Here is an 18,379-nt window from a genome sequence, read left to right as displayed (position 1 = left end):
TGATGGATAATTGTAGAGCTGGTAAGGCAGAGTTGGAAAGGCTTTTTCTAAATCAAATCCATTGCCGATTACTGTAATGTAACAAAATATAACTCTCAAAACTCAGAAACGACTGATTTTATACATTTGGGTTAGTTTGCCTCCAAAAACCATAAACATGCAAACAACCTATAGAGCATAACACCATGTAAGAGCATCTCCTCTGGGAATTATTGCTATATTACTGTCTGTGATTTGAATAATGTAAGCATTAACATCTACAGCTACCACCAACCATTATTTCAAGAGGTGTATGTATCTCAATGTGCATCTCAAAATCTACAGGTTATTTTATCTCCTCACAAATGTAATCCAACAAGTGTTTTTGCAAAATAATTGTAATGTCCATGTTTTGCAATTAGATTATTACATTAGCATTGATACATGTCATCTGTGACAAGTAAAGCATAGTAGGTTATAGGTTGATGAAGTGTGATTTTGAGATGTCAAACAAGCACTACACAGTGAGACAAAAATCACATGAACATACATTTATTACAAATATCACAATCCAGGAAACAACAATTCTTCAGTAAATCACATCTTTGGGAACCCTGGGGCAAAATTCCTTTATAGATGTTTAAATACAACTTACTTTTTTTTAATAGTCCTGAACTTCACCTCCAGCCATAGAGACAACTTATAATTTCTCTCACCTGGATGTACAAGGTGCTCTGGGAAGTACAAGGTAGCAAACAGTGACCAGACAAGGCTGTTTCATACTGAGAGATGCATGTTATCTTCAGAAATCATTCTGGTATAGTTGGAATGATTTTACAGATCCAGTTCATGCAATTTAGTGGAGTAAGAGCTGTTCCAGATTCCTTTAATAAACAATTTGACCAAAGAAAATTCTAAATTATTTAGCATCATTCATCTGAAACATCTTCAATTGAGCGTTTAAAATTGTACACAAATATAATTTTTCTTGAATCACAATTACTCGTGTTCATTTCGCCACCTGTTTGCAAAATACAACCGTTATTCAGTCAACCCAGAGATGCTTCAAGTAAAGGACGGAGAGAAAGAGAGAGAGGAAAAGACAGGAGGAGGGTGTTACGGAGAGGGAGGGACACAGCAAGAAGAGAGCAGACAGATGTGCTTTGTTGTTACGTAACGCATGAAGAGGGAAACCACATGTTGCTCAGTCTGACCCAGTCTCACTTTGTGCAAACCTGGAAGTTACTGTACTGGTCTGACTAACTTGCTTTGTCTCAATTCTGTTCAGTATGTACACAATCCCAACTGTGCAACAGGGATAAATGTGCTGTCATTTGTAGCATGTGGAAAATGATTACTACTGTCAATCCATACTGAAGCCCATGTCACAGCACTGTAGGTAGTTTTTTACTCTGCCAATTCACTGTTAGTATTTTGCAAATGTGTCCCCAATCAAACCCAGAAAACAATTACCTTTAAGAGGAACCTGGGACTTTCTGTCAACTGACATTGAGGGAAAAATTCCCCACTAAACCATTTTAAATTCCTTTTAAACAACTTGGTACAACACAGAGTTCCAACAGGGCAACTGACTTACTATCATCAAAACCTGTCACGTTTCTACATCAGCGTTCACCATTACTTATAACACAAAGGATAGTTCAATCACATCCTGTGGATTGCAAATGACTGTTTTAACTGACTGACCGCACGTGTCTGCCATCACAAACCCAAATGAAAACAAGAGCACTGCAGATACACACGGAATAACTGAACAGAAAGTCACCGGCTTCGCTTGTTGGCAATCTCAAGTTCTGCTGACCCTCGATGGTGGAGCCACATTACAAGGTTTAACAAATGTTTAGCGCCAACTAAGCCAATCCCGCAGTCAGGGTGACAATTTTAATAGGATATTTTCTCCTCAGTGGCTCTTAAAGCATTTTGCACAATTTAAAGGGACAGAAAACGTGCTTAAATGTACCGAGAAATCTTCTATAAATTGTAATCCACCCTTACAAACTCGTCCGTATGTTGGTTTATTTGTTGTGGTTGCTATGTATTGATTTAGATTGAGGGATGTGAGCAGAGAGGAGGAAGCACAGGGAGGAGGGCTGGGTGTGGTGGAAATCAGTTGGCTCTGATACCAGTTCCAGTATTTCAAATTTTATATTCGTTTTAAAACTATACTCAATTCATTAACTTCCTCTGTGGTGTGAAAGCTCATTTCATGACACTAGAATAGATTTTCTGCTTAATATCTGCTTTACTAAACCAAATCAGACCATGTTCAACTGAATTCCTCAATATAAATAACCATGAGAAAACAGTTCTTGTTAGAATCCAAGATGCTGAAGCTTTTCGATACCTTTGATGCCTCAAGAATTGACATTGATAGCAAAAATCTGTGCTTTATCCAAAGGTGTGTTTGTTCCGATCCCCAGCCCTAACAGGGGCGACCAATCAGTACAGACAGTAAAACTGACCAAAGGATAGGTGTTGGTACAGAAACAATATTCAGAATCCCTAACATTCAGCAAAGAGAATGACAACGCTACCTTGAAAACATCACCAACTGCATATCTACACCCAGAATTATGAAAGAGAGATATATCTCCAATTTCTCTGTACCGTAGGTTTAATACTGTACGACAGGCTGTATTCCTTTCTTCCTCCTACCCAACCCTTTCAGATCTGCAGGTGGGTGAATGACGGTGATGGGATTAAATAGTAGTAGTTTCTGGACTGAGTCTGAAAGCGCGGTGGGATCCTCCTCTCTCACGGGACGACATGTAACTCTACACTGGGGCTTGCGGACGAGCAGTTGGTTCTGTCTATGATCTGGTTGAATCGGCTCCGCTTCTCACTTCTCCTGCTCTTTTTTTTTTGTCTGACAAACACACTGGCAGGAGAGGGTTGGCGTTTCCTCCGCTTGGCCCGGCTCCTGCAGTGAGTTGTCAGTCGGATGCAAAAGAGAGAAGATGGAGGTAAATGAGAAGAGGCTTTTACTCCCCTCCTCTCCTCACCTCTCGTTCTCCTCTCTCCATCCCTCCATCCCCGCCTCCTCTGGCCAGACCCAGGGTTCCGGCATCGTCGCAACGCTGCGGCACCGCCCTCACAGTCCTATTGGTCGGTTCGATTACTTGGGCGAGAGGGGGTTAGGAGGAGGAGGAGGAGGCTGTAGGGTGTCTGTGTCCATGTCCTGATTGGAGGAGAAGCAGGAAGTGTGTCAGGAGACGTGTGCAATGAGTCTGACGCGGGTCTGGATGTCCTGGCGGCACAGGGGGCACGTCTCTAACTGTAAGGCACACTCCATACATATTCCACTGGAAGGAAAGAGAGAGAGAAAGAGATGAATTAAGAGTTTATTATCCCATCCACAGCCACAGTAAATGCTAGACAGGAAAATAAGGAGGTTTATCAGTAAAACTATAGTTCAGATCTCCCCTTAATCCAAAGCCCTACACTGGAACAGCATCTTGCCATCATCCTATTTCTTTATGATGGGCTGATTGCACAATGTGTTTTTATCTTAACTTCTGTTTGTTGCTGTTATCTATTGTTTTTATGTCCTTGCTGCTGTCTTTCACGTTCAAGACAAGGTTCCCTGCAGTAACAAAGTTACTTTTCTCTTGTTAAAGACCTTGTACAACAACTTTCACCGTTTCTTCACATCAGACGCACACGTACCCATGTCCACAGGGTCGCAGCTCGGTGTCGGCCATGATGTCGCAACATAGCGTGCAGCAGTTGTCTCGGATGCTGACCTGCTTCAGCAAGGCCAGACGCCGGTGTCTGGGAGCACACACACACGCGTACACAGGCAAACACACACACAGATAGAAGACCAATGTTTATGTATATACGCAAGCATTAATGCTGTGTAAGAAAAGCAAATTTCCCTGCTGAGATGACACTGCTGCATCCTCCCTTGTCCTGTGCGAGATGATAATAGAACTATTTCATACTGTATTTTTATTGTTGTTCATGCAGATTATGCAGAACACTAAAATTTACATGCTATACAGAAACTTGTAAAATGGTTTGCACTGCAACTAATACACATGGATGAACAAGGTTTTGAGAAATTTCTGAGTGAGTGATGTATGGCAGTAAACACACTGTCATTTCCAGCTCTTCATCACACTTTAACCAATTATGAGAATAAAAGCACACGGCCAATAAATGGTTTAGCTATTAGCCTGTTGTTTTTCCAAGTCACTAGCTGTGATTAAACCAAATGTTATTCATTCATTTGTGTTTCCTGAACCAAGGGTGACGTACTAAACACACCATTCTACCGTTTGCTCCAATTCTATATTCAAGATAAAGCACAAAATGATTAGCATTGAATTTGCAAACAGATTTTTTTGTGTGCATCAAATACAGATATTGAACCTACTATATATAACTGGTCCTATTAACAAAAAGAAGAAAGAGTTACTTTGACTTAGTGAGTAATGAAAAGGCTCTTTGGACTGGAGCATCCCTTTTTTTAATTGACTAGTCATGTTTGTGTCATGCCATACCTCCTGACTCACATCTACTGGTTAAAAGCATGCTATTGCAAATGCAATCAGCTGTTGGCTGATCTCGGTCACCTGTGGGTTACCTGATCTGTCATGGCTTGTCATGGTTCAGCCAATAGCAACCAAGACCAGCCAACAGCAGATTGCAATTGTAATGGCATGTTTTTTTAGCCAGTAGATGTCAGTACAACCTGAAAAGTAGTGTCCGTGTTTGGCTTCCCTTAAAGCACCAGCCTCATTTCTTACCTGGGCAGAATGATCTTCTCATTGGGCAGCAGGGAAGCAAAGTCGTTGAAGGTGCTGAACTTGATGGAGGGTGGGTGGCGGAAAGGCTTGGCCCCGAAGTTAAACTCACACTGCTGGTACGACATGAAGCTGGCCGCCGCAAAGAAACCAGACCTGAAAGAGAGAGAGAGATGAAGGGAAGATATGGGATTAGAGGAGGTGAGGGAAGAGAAAAGGGAGGGACAGAAGGAATAGAAGGAGAGGGGAAGGAAGGAGGGAAGAAGGAAGGAAAGGGAGAAGAGAGGGGAGAGGGAAGGAAGGCAGGAAGGGGAGGATGGGGCGTGAAGAGGGCAGAAGGAAAATAAAACAAGCAACGGTTGTTTAGTATGCAAGTTTATGAGAATTGGACACATGCAGAGAGAGTGTGAGTGAGCAGGACTAACCACTGAAACTAAAGACACTACAGCGAGAGAGAGAGAGAGAGACAGAAAGAGAAACGCTCGTCTGAAAAGGGATATGTGACTGAGCGACAGTGTGCACGAGGGCAAGATAGACAGTTAGGAAATGTGCGTGTGTGTACTTACGTGGCTGAGGAGAAGACCTGTTTCTCTGGCGGCAGCTGATGTCCATTCAGGTAGAAGATCATCTGCTTCTTACTGAGGTCCAGCAGGAACCCTATGGCATCTCCTAAACAGGACACACACGCATACACACAGCATTGATTGAAAAACAAAGAACAAGAATCAAATAAGGAGAATTGGAGCCAGAATCAGTAAAATACAAACTGTTACCAACTCTATTTGTGTGTAAGTTCTATTTGAGTGTGTGTGTGTGTGTGTGTACAGTGCATACCTTCCTTCCAGCAGGGGTGAGAGTGGGGTTTACTGCGAGCATTGTACCAGATGAGCTGCCTGCAGCCATCATACGCACACGAGTACTCATCGTCTCCTATCCCATAGCCCTCCTACAACAAACACACACACACAAAATGCAAAAAAAATAAAATGAGACCATACAACAAGCACGGTAGCAAGAAAAGGATATTTCGAAAAAGGCTGAACAGGAAAGAGATTAGAGATGTGTACATGGTTGAGGAATTTGCTGTCCTTGGTGGCCCATCCGATTTGCATCACTCCTGATGTAATGACCGTCACCTCGTAGTACCAAACGCCTGAGTCCACGCAGAATGTACAGCGCACACTCTCAAAGGACGAGGCATCGCAACGTGCCTGAGGAGGGAGAGAAAGAGAGAGAGCATGGATTGGAGAGGGAAGAAAGAAGGCAGGGGAAGCAGAGAAAAAAGAAGAGAAGGAAGAGAGTGAGAGAAAAAGAGAAGGAAGAGGGAGATGAGTGGAAAGGAGACGGAAGGTGAAGTAGAGGCAAGAAGGAAAGAATGAGGAAGGAGAAGGGAACAAGAGAAAGGGAGGAAGAAGAAATGAAACATCAGATGTCCATTTTCACAATATAATATGCTTAGTCTTTCTGAGAAAGCCCATCACTGCATGCTCATGTAACATATGCTAACCATGTATCAATCAATCAAAGGGTCTAATCAGTTAGTTAGGTACAGCAGATTGATTTATAACAACCAGTCACTGTCACACTAAACTACACATCACCCTTTTGTATTGTGGAGGATAGAAGTTTATGTTAGTTGAACAAGATTGTTGTTTCAGTTCTATCGCACAGTAGAGTGGTATGAGAGAAGAGAGAAGGTGAAAGTGGCCTCGAAATCTTCAGCCTTCTGCATGCAATTGGTTCATAACTAGACACCTAAACAGTGGACTCCAACTGGCCTGACCTGGCTCTCTCTCACTAACACACACACATTTATATTGCAGTGTGGACCTTCCATTGACGGTCCTTCCATGTTCATTTCCTAGTTCTAACCCTAAACCAATCACCTAACGGTAACATTCCCCTTTTCCTCACTCCTTACCTACAAAACTTCCCAAAAGTAACACACACACACACACACACACACACACACACACACACACACACACACACACACACTAACCTCCAGTCCAGTGGGAGAGATCTTGAGGTACTCGCTGACGTCGTTGCTGTTGAGCATGGCGTTTATGTTGGTGAGGTTGACCTTCTCGTAGGTGAACTGACGGCCCTCCTTCAGGACTGGACAGAGGAAAGAGACACCAGAGGGACCACTGTCACATTTCATTCTTCAATGACACACAATCACAGCTAATTACAGAGATTGTCGCGGCTCTGGTATGAATGGAATAGGACGTGTCTCTTCAGCATACATGCAGTCGTGATGACACACACGCTGTCGGACACTCTGGGCTACTCACAGAGGTTGTCGAGGCTCCACTGGGAGCAGAATCCGACCTGCCTCTTCAGGTAGTCAGACTGCTCTGCCCACGACTCCAGGACAGCGAGCCGATTGCTGATACATGACTCGGACACCGTCAGCTTGTTCTCACCTGAGGAAAAGTAAGGAGTGAGTCAGAGAAGGAAAAGTAAAAACCTACTTCTGATACATATATGCATACAAATACAGCAAAGTAGGCGCAAGTGATATCATTTCATTCTGCGTTGATAGTCATAGTTTTCAGGCTGTCATTTTACATGTTAACAATTATGATACCAAGAGCAGCCTGAATGCTCGATTTGATGGCAGACCAGGATAATTATTGTTGGAGGCTGACTGCTCCTGAACTTCTGTAATAACCTTTACTTGTAACAGCCATTATCAAACACTAAAGGACAAATGCACAGAGTTTATTAAAACAAGAATAAAAACAAAACAAGAACCATACTTCAAGGCAAAGCAAGCCTAAAAACGTGTTTTAAAAGGACCACAGTGAGTTGGCAAGCCTAATCTTGTCAGACAGGTTGTTCCAGAGCCTAGGGGCTCTGATGGAGAAGAGCTTCCCGGAAATATGGAAAACAGTGTTTTATTACAATCAAATATGGCATTAAAGCCTGTGTGGGAGAGGCACTGGTTGGGTTGAGTGTAGAGATGCAGTGGGTGAACCTACTGGTCTGGGAGAACTTCTCCAAGGCAATAAGAGCAAACAGCATGACTGTGGGATGGGCCTCAGAGCTCTGCACAGAGAGAAAAAGACACAGAAAAGAAATACAATCATGCTCAGCAGCTTGTGCCCCATTGACTTTTATCACATAGCACTGTAGTACTAAAATAATTGTAAAAAGCATTCATTTGAGGTGGTTTATTGAGATCTACAAAAACTACAGTGAACATTTACCAATACACAAGGTCTGATGTAATTACCCCTTCTGTTATTAAACGATGGGAAGCATGCCTACATAGACGGATGTCAGAAGAAAGACGGGTGGGTGAGAGCCGGTATGTCACTGGGGTTATCAAGCGGCCACCTCCCGTCACAGCTGTCCCATTAAATTAAGCCCAAGACACCTCCAGATCCAGCCCCGCTCTATATCTGCGCTCTGCTCTGCGTCACACTAGACTAACACTGCGCCTACAGCTAGGCTTACACTTCACAGCATCTCACCAGGCAATTTCCAATCTCACCATTAACCACAACAACAGGTTAAAGTAACAGACCCCTTCTGGCTTTGACTTCACTATATAAAAGAAAAGAAGATTGTAAAAATGCATTTGCCTGGATCAATGGGTAACACTTAAAAAATCAAAACAAAGCTACTTGATTTTATGCCCGTTCCCACTCTTGTATTATGCACACTGCATTAGAGGTCTGTGTGTGTGTGTGTGTGCGTGTATTCTCTCACCAGGCTCTCTAGAAGGTACTCTAGGGTTCCAGGGCTCAACAGTCCAATACTGGCCGGTCCTGAAAAAATCAATAGAGCTGAAGTTAACAAACAACAGCAGTGCTGCAGGTATAAGAACCTCCATGTCTTGTATCTACTTGTATCTAACCTAAGTCTCTAAAAGGAGGAGTCTTGAGGAGTCTGTAACTAATTTAAGTCTCCAGTGATATGGTTTTTACTTCATGTTTGCCAAATTATTTTTGATGAGCAATGTTAGTTAAATTGTACTTGCTGTCTGACCACATTAGTGTCCTGGACATTTATAGGAAAGCACTGGGCGCTGTGTGCACCTTGCTGATTTTGACGGCATAACGATAAAATGTTGTGGCAGAGCGGCCCCCATTACTCGATGAATTTGTGTGATTGCGTCCCTCTATGTCCTGAGCTGCTGTGTCTGGGGTGTTACAACAGGATGACAAGACCAAACGCTCACATCTGCAAAGTCAGCTGTCTTCACCCTCTCTCTCTCTCCCTGCCTCTACTTGGTATGCTTTACAGGTGCCTCCGTCACGCTGTGTTTCAGTGTGTGTGTTTGTATCCTTGTGAGAACCTACCAAAGATGGGAAGCTGAGGACAATCATCCACTGTGAGCGCATTTTTTTAGTCTTCACTTGGAAAATAGGCGGTTGAGGATTTAGGTTAGGTTGGGGTGAAGGTTAAGATTTGACATTTAGTGGTTAGAACTTAACTTAGAGTTAGGAAATGAATGCAAGTCAATGGAGAGTCCTTATAAGTTGAGTAACAAAGATTTTGTGTTCTTTTAACCAGTGTGGTCAGCTCTCTCACGCCTACACGCTCATTGAGAGCAATTAACACGCTAGAGAGCTCTCAGGAGCAAGGGGTTATATAAACTGCAGTGCCTGAAGAGTAAAATCTACCTACACCTACACCCTGTGTGTGCGTGCGTGCGTGCATGCGTGCGTGCGTGAATGTGTCTATACACGTCCACATGTCTGTGTACTGTACCAGCCAGTTTCTCTGCCAGGCAGCCTAGGACAGCCGTGGTGTTTCTGTGTTTAGCGGGGCTGAGAGCGTCCTGGCGTGCGACAGCCGAGCTTAGACTCAACATCTCAGAGAGTTTCTGGAGAGCATCCTGGAGACAGAGGACACAGACCAGTTACTGTGCTGAAGGACAAGCGCGCGCGCACACACACACACACACACACACACACACACACACACAGTTTCTACCGAACAGCCTGAAAGGAGAGGATGAAGGAGAGATGAATTATTAAGCTTTCAGTCACAATGTGTTGTGTCCCTGAATGAATTAAAACAAAACCTTATCGGGAGAGATGCAAAATAGCTGCTGCACAATAGATGAACATGCAAAGCAAAATATACTAATATGTGCACACACACACATACTAACACATACACACACACACACACACACACACACACACACACATAAGTCACTTTTGGGGTATTTACATAGACTTACATTTCCTGGAGACTTACCCTAACCATAACCATAACCACTACTTGCCGAAACCTAACCCTTACCCTAACCTTAACCACTGACCCAAAAATCCGCTTTTTACCAATTGGGGACACGGCTTTTGTCCCCAATTGCACAAGCCGTCCCCAATCAACTGGTCTTAAGTCTGGTGTGTGTCCCTGAAAGTGACTTAAGTCAGGAACACACACACACACACACACACACACACACGCACACAGACAGCCTCAGCAAAATTGAAGAGAGATCATGGAGATAGAGGAAGAGGGATTGGTTTACTGGTTAGAGCTTCAGTTACAGCATCTTAAGTAGCCTACAGGAGGTATGCTTCATTTAGCTTGTTAGATTGAACAGATGAACAGCTTCAAACGTGTATGTAAGCACATACAAGATAAAACAAATCAAATCAGGATTGTTTTTCCAGTTAGAAACTGGATGTCTATTTTACCCAGGCCTGGCCTGCATACATGCAGGTCATAGTAACACTCAGACATTCTCACTGATATTTCAGTGGCTGTAGCAAAGGCTATCAACACTGGAGCTTCACACTTATGCCCAAATCAGATGGGACCAAAACTGAGAGGCCAGGGCTGGGTCAGGGCTTGGGTTCACGAATATAGTAGAAAAAATTCTGCTGTTAGCGATTGATCATTAGCAAATTAGTAGCCTCTTAAGGCATTGGTCAGGTTTGAGATTCCAAAAAGCTTTTCTGCCTCTGGTTTGGTTCAGGTTTGGACAGAAATTTTTCAGGTTGAACCCCAAGTCAAGCTGTCACACACACAGCAGCTGCTGACCTTGGTGGGCAGGGGGCACTCGTCCAATAGAAGAGTGATCACTGCAGGGCCCAGTGGATCGTCCAATGGGATCACTCGAATCAGAGACTGGACCACCTCCAGCCAACCATCATCTAGCAGAGGAGAGGAGAGGAGAGGAGAGTGATTTGAGATTCAACATTGATTGATTGAATTTATTTGACACGTCACTCCAATAATAAATGCAACAGTCTACAATGCACTTGTACAAAAAGGGATGCTTCAACTGAGGCAATAAAATGTTCATTAGACAGTAAACTCTAGTTCTGGTGAAGAGCTAAATGAAGACAGGTCCTTGGACTGACTAGTATGGTAATTACTACTAGTACTAGAAACTAGTACAAAGGATGACCTTATAGTCACAATGTCTGACAATCACCATTTTAAGCACATTGTTAGACCTGTGCATATTTTTGTTTACTATGAAGATAAATCAGATTTATATTTTTCTACCTCTTTTCCTGAATCAACATATTTTTTTAAATGTGGGCGTGGTTAAGGAGTGTCGATTCAGGGAGCTGGATCTGAACAATTCAGCCCCACAGGTAATTGTCCCCCACCAAAGGGGGGACTATGGATCGGTCTCCGTCCGTTAGTTAGTTAGTTCGTTTGTTAGTTAGTCACACTGTAACGCTGACTTTGTGCCGCTAGGGGGCGGCATTGACAATGAATGGGGACTCAGTGGTAAAGCAGGTCATACAGTTAAAGTTAACATACAATGTGGGGGACAATGAATGGGGACTCAGTGGTAAAGCAGGTCATACAGTTAAAGTTAACATACAATGTGGGGGACAATGAATGGGGACTCAGTGGTAAAGCAATACAGTTAAAGTTATCATAGGTAACATAATAGTCTACACACGCTACACACTTGGAGACATCAGACTGGGTTGATGTGTTGAAGTGAGAGTCAATGGAGAATTTTTGGGCAAACTAACCACAAGACACTGTAGTTATTGTACAGTTGTTGGACTGTTGTACTGTTATTGCATTCATCACTGCACTACCACTGTGCCGTCAGTGTTGACTACTTATGTCATATTACCACTTACCTACTGTGCAATACCATTTATCACTTATCATTTAGCATTTATATTATTCATAACACTCACGCTCCTGGTGTTGTATGTTATATTGTATATTGTATTATAAATTGTATTGTAGTGTACACTGTGTAATGTACGGATTGTATTTATTGCGTATTGTAGTTCTTATATTTTGTACTGTATTGAGTAAAAACAAGACAATTACAGTTACTACATTTCAAGATATAACTTGTAAGCCTAATTCTGAGGAGAGTAGGGCAACAGAAATATATGGTCAATCTGTCCTTTCATTGTCCCATACGAAAATGCTTATACAATTTCACTCATATTTCAAGTAGACTCAGCAATCACTGACTGACCCAAGGGTGGAACTACATCACTGGTGGGGGACAGCATGTTTAGTATTTGCTTGTTTATCTGTAGTTTTGTGTGAGAATCTATGAACTGAGCCGCTGAGGACTTCAGTGAATACACATCCTCAGATGGCAACTCATAGACTGACACCTGATCATGTCTATCAACTAAAGCTGGTATTCCCCCCAGTTCATCTTTATCCCACTGGGTTACAAATAACTAGCATGACCTTAGTGCCACAATACCAGGCCATGCCTGCCAAGATCTAAGCCTTCATCATCCTTTCCCTGTTGGGCCCAACACGTCTGACAGCTTGATAAGGCAACTCAGTATCAGTGGGTGACATTATAGACTGTTGCGCAAACAGGCGCCCCTGACTGAGTTTCTGTCACAACAGCAGCACATTTGTCAGGCACACTGTCAAAAGCACTTCGGCGGGTTTCAACAAAACGTCAATCACAGCCTAAACTCATGGATTATGCAAAAGATTTGGCCGCTAGTGACAAGGCGATATGTTGAGACTGGGCCTGGTACAGGAATGCATTGAAACAACAGCATTTTATAATCTAAGCTTGCACTGTCCTCAGTTGTTTTAGAGTGGAACCAAGACCCTCAAACAGAAGAATGGCTAGAATAAACAACCCACCAGCAATTAGCATATCTGACTCAGTGAGCTGGGTTCACTGCCTGAGACTGTCGGAGAAAATCAACCAGACCAAACCCGTCCCATCTTCTCCGCACTGTACTGTCTTCTTATACCTGTGTATCACAGGGATATTTGTCATAATAAGTTTTTCCCTGCATTTAACTCAAAACTCTATCTATGGTTATATTTCTGATCGGCTATAAAGAAGTTTTCTATATGGTCTTGGCTTTCAGAATGGTTTTCAATAGCATTTGCCCATAAAGACTGGTGTGTGGTAATTACCTGAATTTCAGTGAAAGCTTATTCTACTGCTGGCATCAATCAGTGATTCCAATACTCAATATTCACTGTGACAAGAAAATTGCCATCATCATTTTGTAGAGAAAATGTGACAATAAAAGCAGGCATTTTAATTTAGCCCCATTAACAGTTTTATTAGTTGCACTGCAACTTGTACAAGAGCAAACATTTGAATCAAAACAAGAAGCTACACAGAAATGAAAACAATGTAATACACTAACCCACAGGTAAAAATAAAGTAAAATAAAACTGCATGAACATCCACCCTTTCCTGTGCATAAGGTAAGAAACTCGCTCTCTCGAAGCACTATCACTCCCCCACATCAAAGCCACAGCACACTGGCTTATGAATAACCTAACATCGTAGCACATGGCAAACAGAAAGTGGCTGGCTGGCTGACTGACTTCAAGTGACTTGCTGGTTGGCTGCCTTCAGGGTCCAATATCTGCTAGCTAATACCCAACTTGGCTGTTGTTGAGCCACACAACACCACGCCATGTGAGCATCAGACACCATATGTGCGTGCCACAAGCACAAGTACGGGAATTCAAATGCTAGCACACGAGCATATACACACACACACACACACACACACACACACACACACACACACACACACACACACACAGGCTGTGAGCATCACTCACCATATGCACAAGAAGGCATTTATTTATCCAAACACCAACACACAACATTTCAGCTCTTCCTTCTCTCTAGACTGTTTCGGAGCCAGCCACAGCTTTTTGTGACATTTGACAGTACTCAAGAAAAAAATCTAAACTTTCTCCCATTAATTGATAACTTCTCCAGGCCGGGAAAATTCATTTTTAAAACTCCATGACTTTTCCGGGGTTTTCCATGTGTGGGAACCCTGCTAACATTTAAAACACAAGACACTTGCTTTCACATCGCACTGATGCTTAGTGTCCTGTAAACCAGATTGAAAAAATGTTTTGTTTGCCAGGGGGACACAAATCAAGCTGCTCCAGTAAACTAGTCAATGCCATCTTTGTTTAGGGAGCGTGCAGAGCTTTCACAGTGCCTTTTCTGCAGTCAAAACGCTGTTGGCGGCAGTTCTGAGGGAAAACCCATTGACCCCTGTTCCTAAGATGCACCCAACTGCTTTAAAATGCCATTAAATGAAGCTAGACATCAAGACAGAAGGAAAAACAACACACATAAATGCATTGTAGCGGCATGTAAATGGGCCTACATGAAGATAAACCTCAAGAAAACTGCTACAGAGGAAGTATGACAAAGCTGATTTGTCTGATCTTCTGCCAGTGCACATTGTGTATTGTGTGTGTGTGTGTGTGTCTGTATGTGTGTGTGTGTGTGTGTGTACATTTAATGTCATACCTGTCTCTGCCATCTCATGCAAGGTGATCATGGAGTAAGGGGGCTCTTGGTCACTGAAAAACAAGACAGAAAGTTTGCATAGAATCTGATAAGTGTGTTTATTAGTATTGCTTTTTATTGTGTGTGTTCCTCGCCTACACCACATCTTGTCACATGTATCACCGTGTACCACAAATTACGTTCTACGTTCAGCATGTGATATGTGTGCTAATGCATGTGCACACTTTGCACTCTTTACAGCTCTTTAGTTCCAAGTGGAAGTGCTGCTTGTCGGTAAGAGCATTCAACCAGCAAGTACATCCTGACTGTAAATGCCCATGTGACTACGGCCATAAATCTGGATATAAATAAATGATTCAACTGTGTGCATTTGTGTTTGTATACATGGCTCCAGTCAGTAATGTAATTCCACGGACAGGGTAAGACAAGCATATAATTGTGATGGATTTGCTTCAGCTGCTGTTTGTTGTTGATGATGCCGCCATTATTGTTACTTGTCACGGCCCATCCCTGAACTGTGCTTTCCCTTTGTCAGGCATAACCTCATTTATCCTGCTGGATCCTCAGATTTCCAAACAGACCTAAGCAATGAAGTAATACGATAACTGTTTGAATTTCCTTGGTGATACATGGAATTTCAAGCATCGCAATTATGAATCAGACTGTGCACAGATCCTTGGATATGTGCAGGCATGTTTCACACAGGGCTGTACAATTATTCAAAATGCAACTTAAAATGTGATTTGAGTATATGGGATATCCCAGATGCTACAGGGTTGTTTTTTTCCAATATTTTCACCTTCACACAGTGCAATGGCAATATTTATCAAAATTCTCACAAAGCGTTTTGTTTTGACCATATCTCGCAGCCACAGTTGTGTATTTGTTTTATGGTCATTATGTTGATGTATTTCTGTCATCCAAACACATTTTCACAAGCTTTCCTTTACCATCACATGACCAAAAGCTTAAACACAAACTAAACAGCTCAATCTCTGTCACACACAGAAAAAAAAATCCTAACCTTGGTTCACATTCTACCGAGACTCATTGTTTGGGATCCAGGCAGTTTTCCAAAGCTGTCACCGCAACAACTCAACAATAACATCAGTGGAATTTTACAGTGGTACGCCTCGGTGATTTGCCCTGTGGGATTTCAGCACAGAATCCTTACTGTCCCTACTGTGCCTCCAAAAAGTGAGGCAGTGCTTAGTCATCTCCGAGGCATGACTTTACTTTGTACCCATCACTCCCACAAACAACCTTGTCAAACTCGCTGTGAATGTAATGTGATTGGTGACCACAATAGAACCTCATTTTTTGCTTCCCTTGGACATCAACCTCCAGGTTTTTCTAAGTTTTGCCTCTTTCCGATGAGCCAAAAATCACGGGCAGCTACTGTGGAGCACTTGATCAAGGCGTTTAACCCCAACTGCTCAAGTGACGCTGCACAGTAGAAAACCGTGGCCGTATAGAGCAGCTCATGGGTGTGAATGTATCTCACTGTATGAGTACGAAACAGGGCATGAAAAAGAGCAACTGTGCTCACCATCCTTGGATAAATAGAGGTTAACTAAATCAAATAGACATGAGGAGCAACAGGTGATGAAGTTGATCAATGGTGTCTAGCAAGGAAAAAAAACAGTAGGCTAAACGTTGATGACTTGTATTTTTTGTCCTGGGTCTGCCCACTGCTAATTGTAGCACTAAAAGATTTGTTTGTGAATGAAAATGCAAGAGATTTTTCTGTTTTGTTCAAACACTGTAAGAACTCTGGTATTAAGTCATTATTTCAACTATAATGTCTCCTCTGAGAACTGAACAAACCCATCCCTCTCTTCCTCCCATCCCCATCCATATGTTATTAATATCATTCCACTTGTTAGACTCACTTGTCTACGAGCGTCCTGATGACAGCGAGTGTGTCCAGCACCAGGCCGTCCACATTCTGTTTCTTCCGTCTGGGCTCATGGGGCCCCCGCCCTCGGCGCGGCGGCCTCACCGGGTCCCTGGGCCGACTGCTCCGAGCCTCTCCAGCATCAACGGCGACGCCTGTACCGTGATCCACCCGCCTGGCTTGGCCTCGGGTCGCCCTTGACGACCCGTGGTGGTGGTCCTCCAAGTCACTGTCCTCCCGGCACACGCAGCTGTTACCCATGGTTACAGCGCCGGAGACCACACTGGCAAGGGTCTCCCAGAATGGAGGAGGGGGTTTTGAGGAGGAAAGGAAGAGCAGAACCCGTGCAAGGCTCCTGCAGGCACAGAAAGTGATCCAGGCGGCTACTATCATATCATTTGGAGCGCTTGGTTTTGGGGGGTCTTGTCCCAACGGGTCGGGTGGGGTCAGCGTAGCTCATCATACTGGTGCCAAGCAGAGAAGTGGGATTGGTAGGGCCGTAATACTATATGGCTGGTTAAATGGACCAGGAAGAGTCAGATGATGTAATGAAAAAGCCTCTGCTACTGGTACAGGGTTCAGCTTTCTCCCTCGTAGGCACACCTGAGGGAATAACACACACACAACAGAGAAAGTGAAACTCTCAAAAGCAAAGTCCAATCTGATTCCTATACTTAAATGTTAGACAGTCATCTGATCATGTTCTCACAGCAGTACAGCTAAAGCTTAGCTTAATCTACAGATCCTGTTAGATAACAGTGACATTTATGTGGAACATAGCTAGCTAACAACAACTGATGAAATAACGCAGAATAATAAGCAAAACACTCATCATCTCTCTTGGAAGATATACATCTAATTTCTACTTCCTTTCACTCTGAGATTGTTAGTAGCGAATAGCGGCTTATGAATAATTAACTAATGATTTACCAAAAATATTAGAAATGGCTAAAACGTATTCGAATTGACTGTTGACAAACAGATTATCAAAGTTAGCTAGTTAGCAAGCTAGCCACTCACCAAGCTTTCCTCTGTCCAAGTTAGCAATTTAAAATGAGAACCAAGCCTGGGAATTCCACAGTTCTAATTTTGTTAGTAAGCAAATGTGAACCAACTTTCATCTGAAACCCATACTTACGTTGCCACCGCCTGAAAAACGGGAGTGTTCAAATGCAGCCAAGCCAGCAGAATGTAGCTAACAAAACAGTCAGACAGCTACGTGTGTAGCTAACGTTACCCTGTGAGCAGAAGACTCCCCTGATTCTGTATTAGCAAGCTAGACAAGTTAGCTAGCTAACGTGAGTAGCAATGTTTTGTGCGTTGTACTCAAACGCGGGTTGACAACACGATATAGAGGCAAATTTACATGACTCACGTATATCTCATAACACACATTTGCTGATATCTAGCACAACATATTCACTTGATAGTTAGCTAACGCCTCTTACACATTGTTTAACGTGCGCTACATCGCTAGCTGCTTGCTAAGTTCCGTAGCGTCGTCAGCTAGCCATCAGCTGTCGATGCGGAGGCGAGGCTGATGAGGGAGGAGGGAGGAGGATTTGCTCACAGCAAAGACTTCGTGAGTCATGACAGGGATGTTGCCTGCCATGATTAACTTTTTAACTTTTTAACCAAAAGATAAAACCTACGCGAAACTTGTAGCGAAAGTAACGTTAACCCAATCGTTTTTCCCAGTAAGGTTCAAAATGCTGTAAAATAAAGGAACTAAACAAAAGTGTCTGAACAATTCTCCAGCCTCATTACAGTAATGGTTTATGTTTGTTTATTGTTTGTCTCCTAGGATTGATTTTACGACAAAAAAGAAGGTGAATGCAATATTTTTCAGCATCTCATTTGGAAATCCCAGATGTCGGACTTTCCCATCAGTACATGAACGCAGCATAATAGTCTAATGGGCGGCAATCCCACATTACCGTCAAACTATTTGTAATAGGCTATATCTTTGAGCCAAGGGCTATCTGTTCACCAGATTTC

General features: G+C 42.9%; 1 protein-coding gene across 1 annotated transcript; it reads right to left on the bottom strand.

The window, feature by feature from the left end:
* Nucleotides 1–515: 515 nt before the first annotated feature.
* On the bottom strand, nucleotides 516–16,967 carry rspry1 (ring finger and SPRY domain containing 1). Its single transcript, XM_071920956.2, has 14 exons — nucleotides 16,377–16,967; nucleotides 14,485–14,537; nucleotides 10,761–10,873; nucleotides 9,474–9,600; nucleotides 8,469–8,527; nucleotides 7,736–7,802; nucleotides 7,046–7,177; nucleotides 6,751–6,866; nucleotides 5,816–5,959; nucleotides 5,583–5,694; nucleotides 5,315–5,417; nucleotides 4,752–4,904; nucleotides 3,667–3,771; nucleotides 516–3,302 (listed from the first exon to the last, which is right to left on the bottom strand). The coding sequence occupies exons 1-14, from the start codon at nucleotides 16,772–16,774 to the stop codon at nucleotides 3,206–3,208; spliced, it is 1,779 nt and encodes a 592-aa protein (XP_071777057.1). The 5' UTR covers nucleotides 16,775–16,967; the 3' UTR covers nucleotides 516–3,205.
* Between the last annotated feature and the right edge of the window lie 1,412 nt (nucleotides 16,968–18,379).

This window comes from Centroberyx gerrardi, chromosome 4 (genome assembly GCF_048128805.1).
Source record: "Centroberyx gerrardi isolate f3 chromosome 4, fCenGer3.hap1.cur.20231027, whole genome shotgun sequence".
In the NCBI taxonomy this organism is placed as follows: Eukaryota; Metazoa; Chordata; class Actinopteri; order Beryciformes; family Berycidae; genus Centroberyx; species Centroberyx gerrardi.
This window is presented reverse-complemented; position numbering and strand designations above follow the sequence as displayed.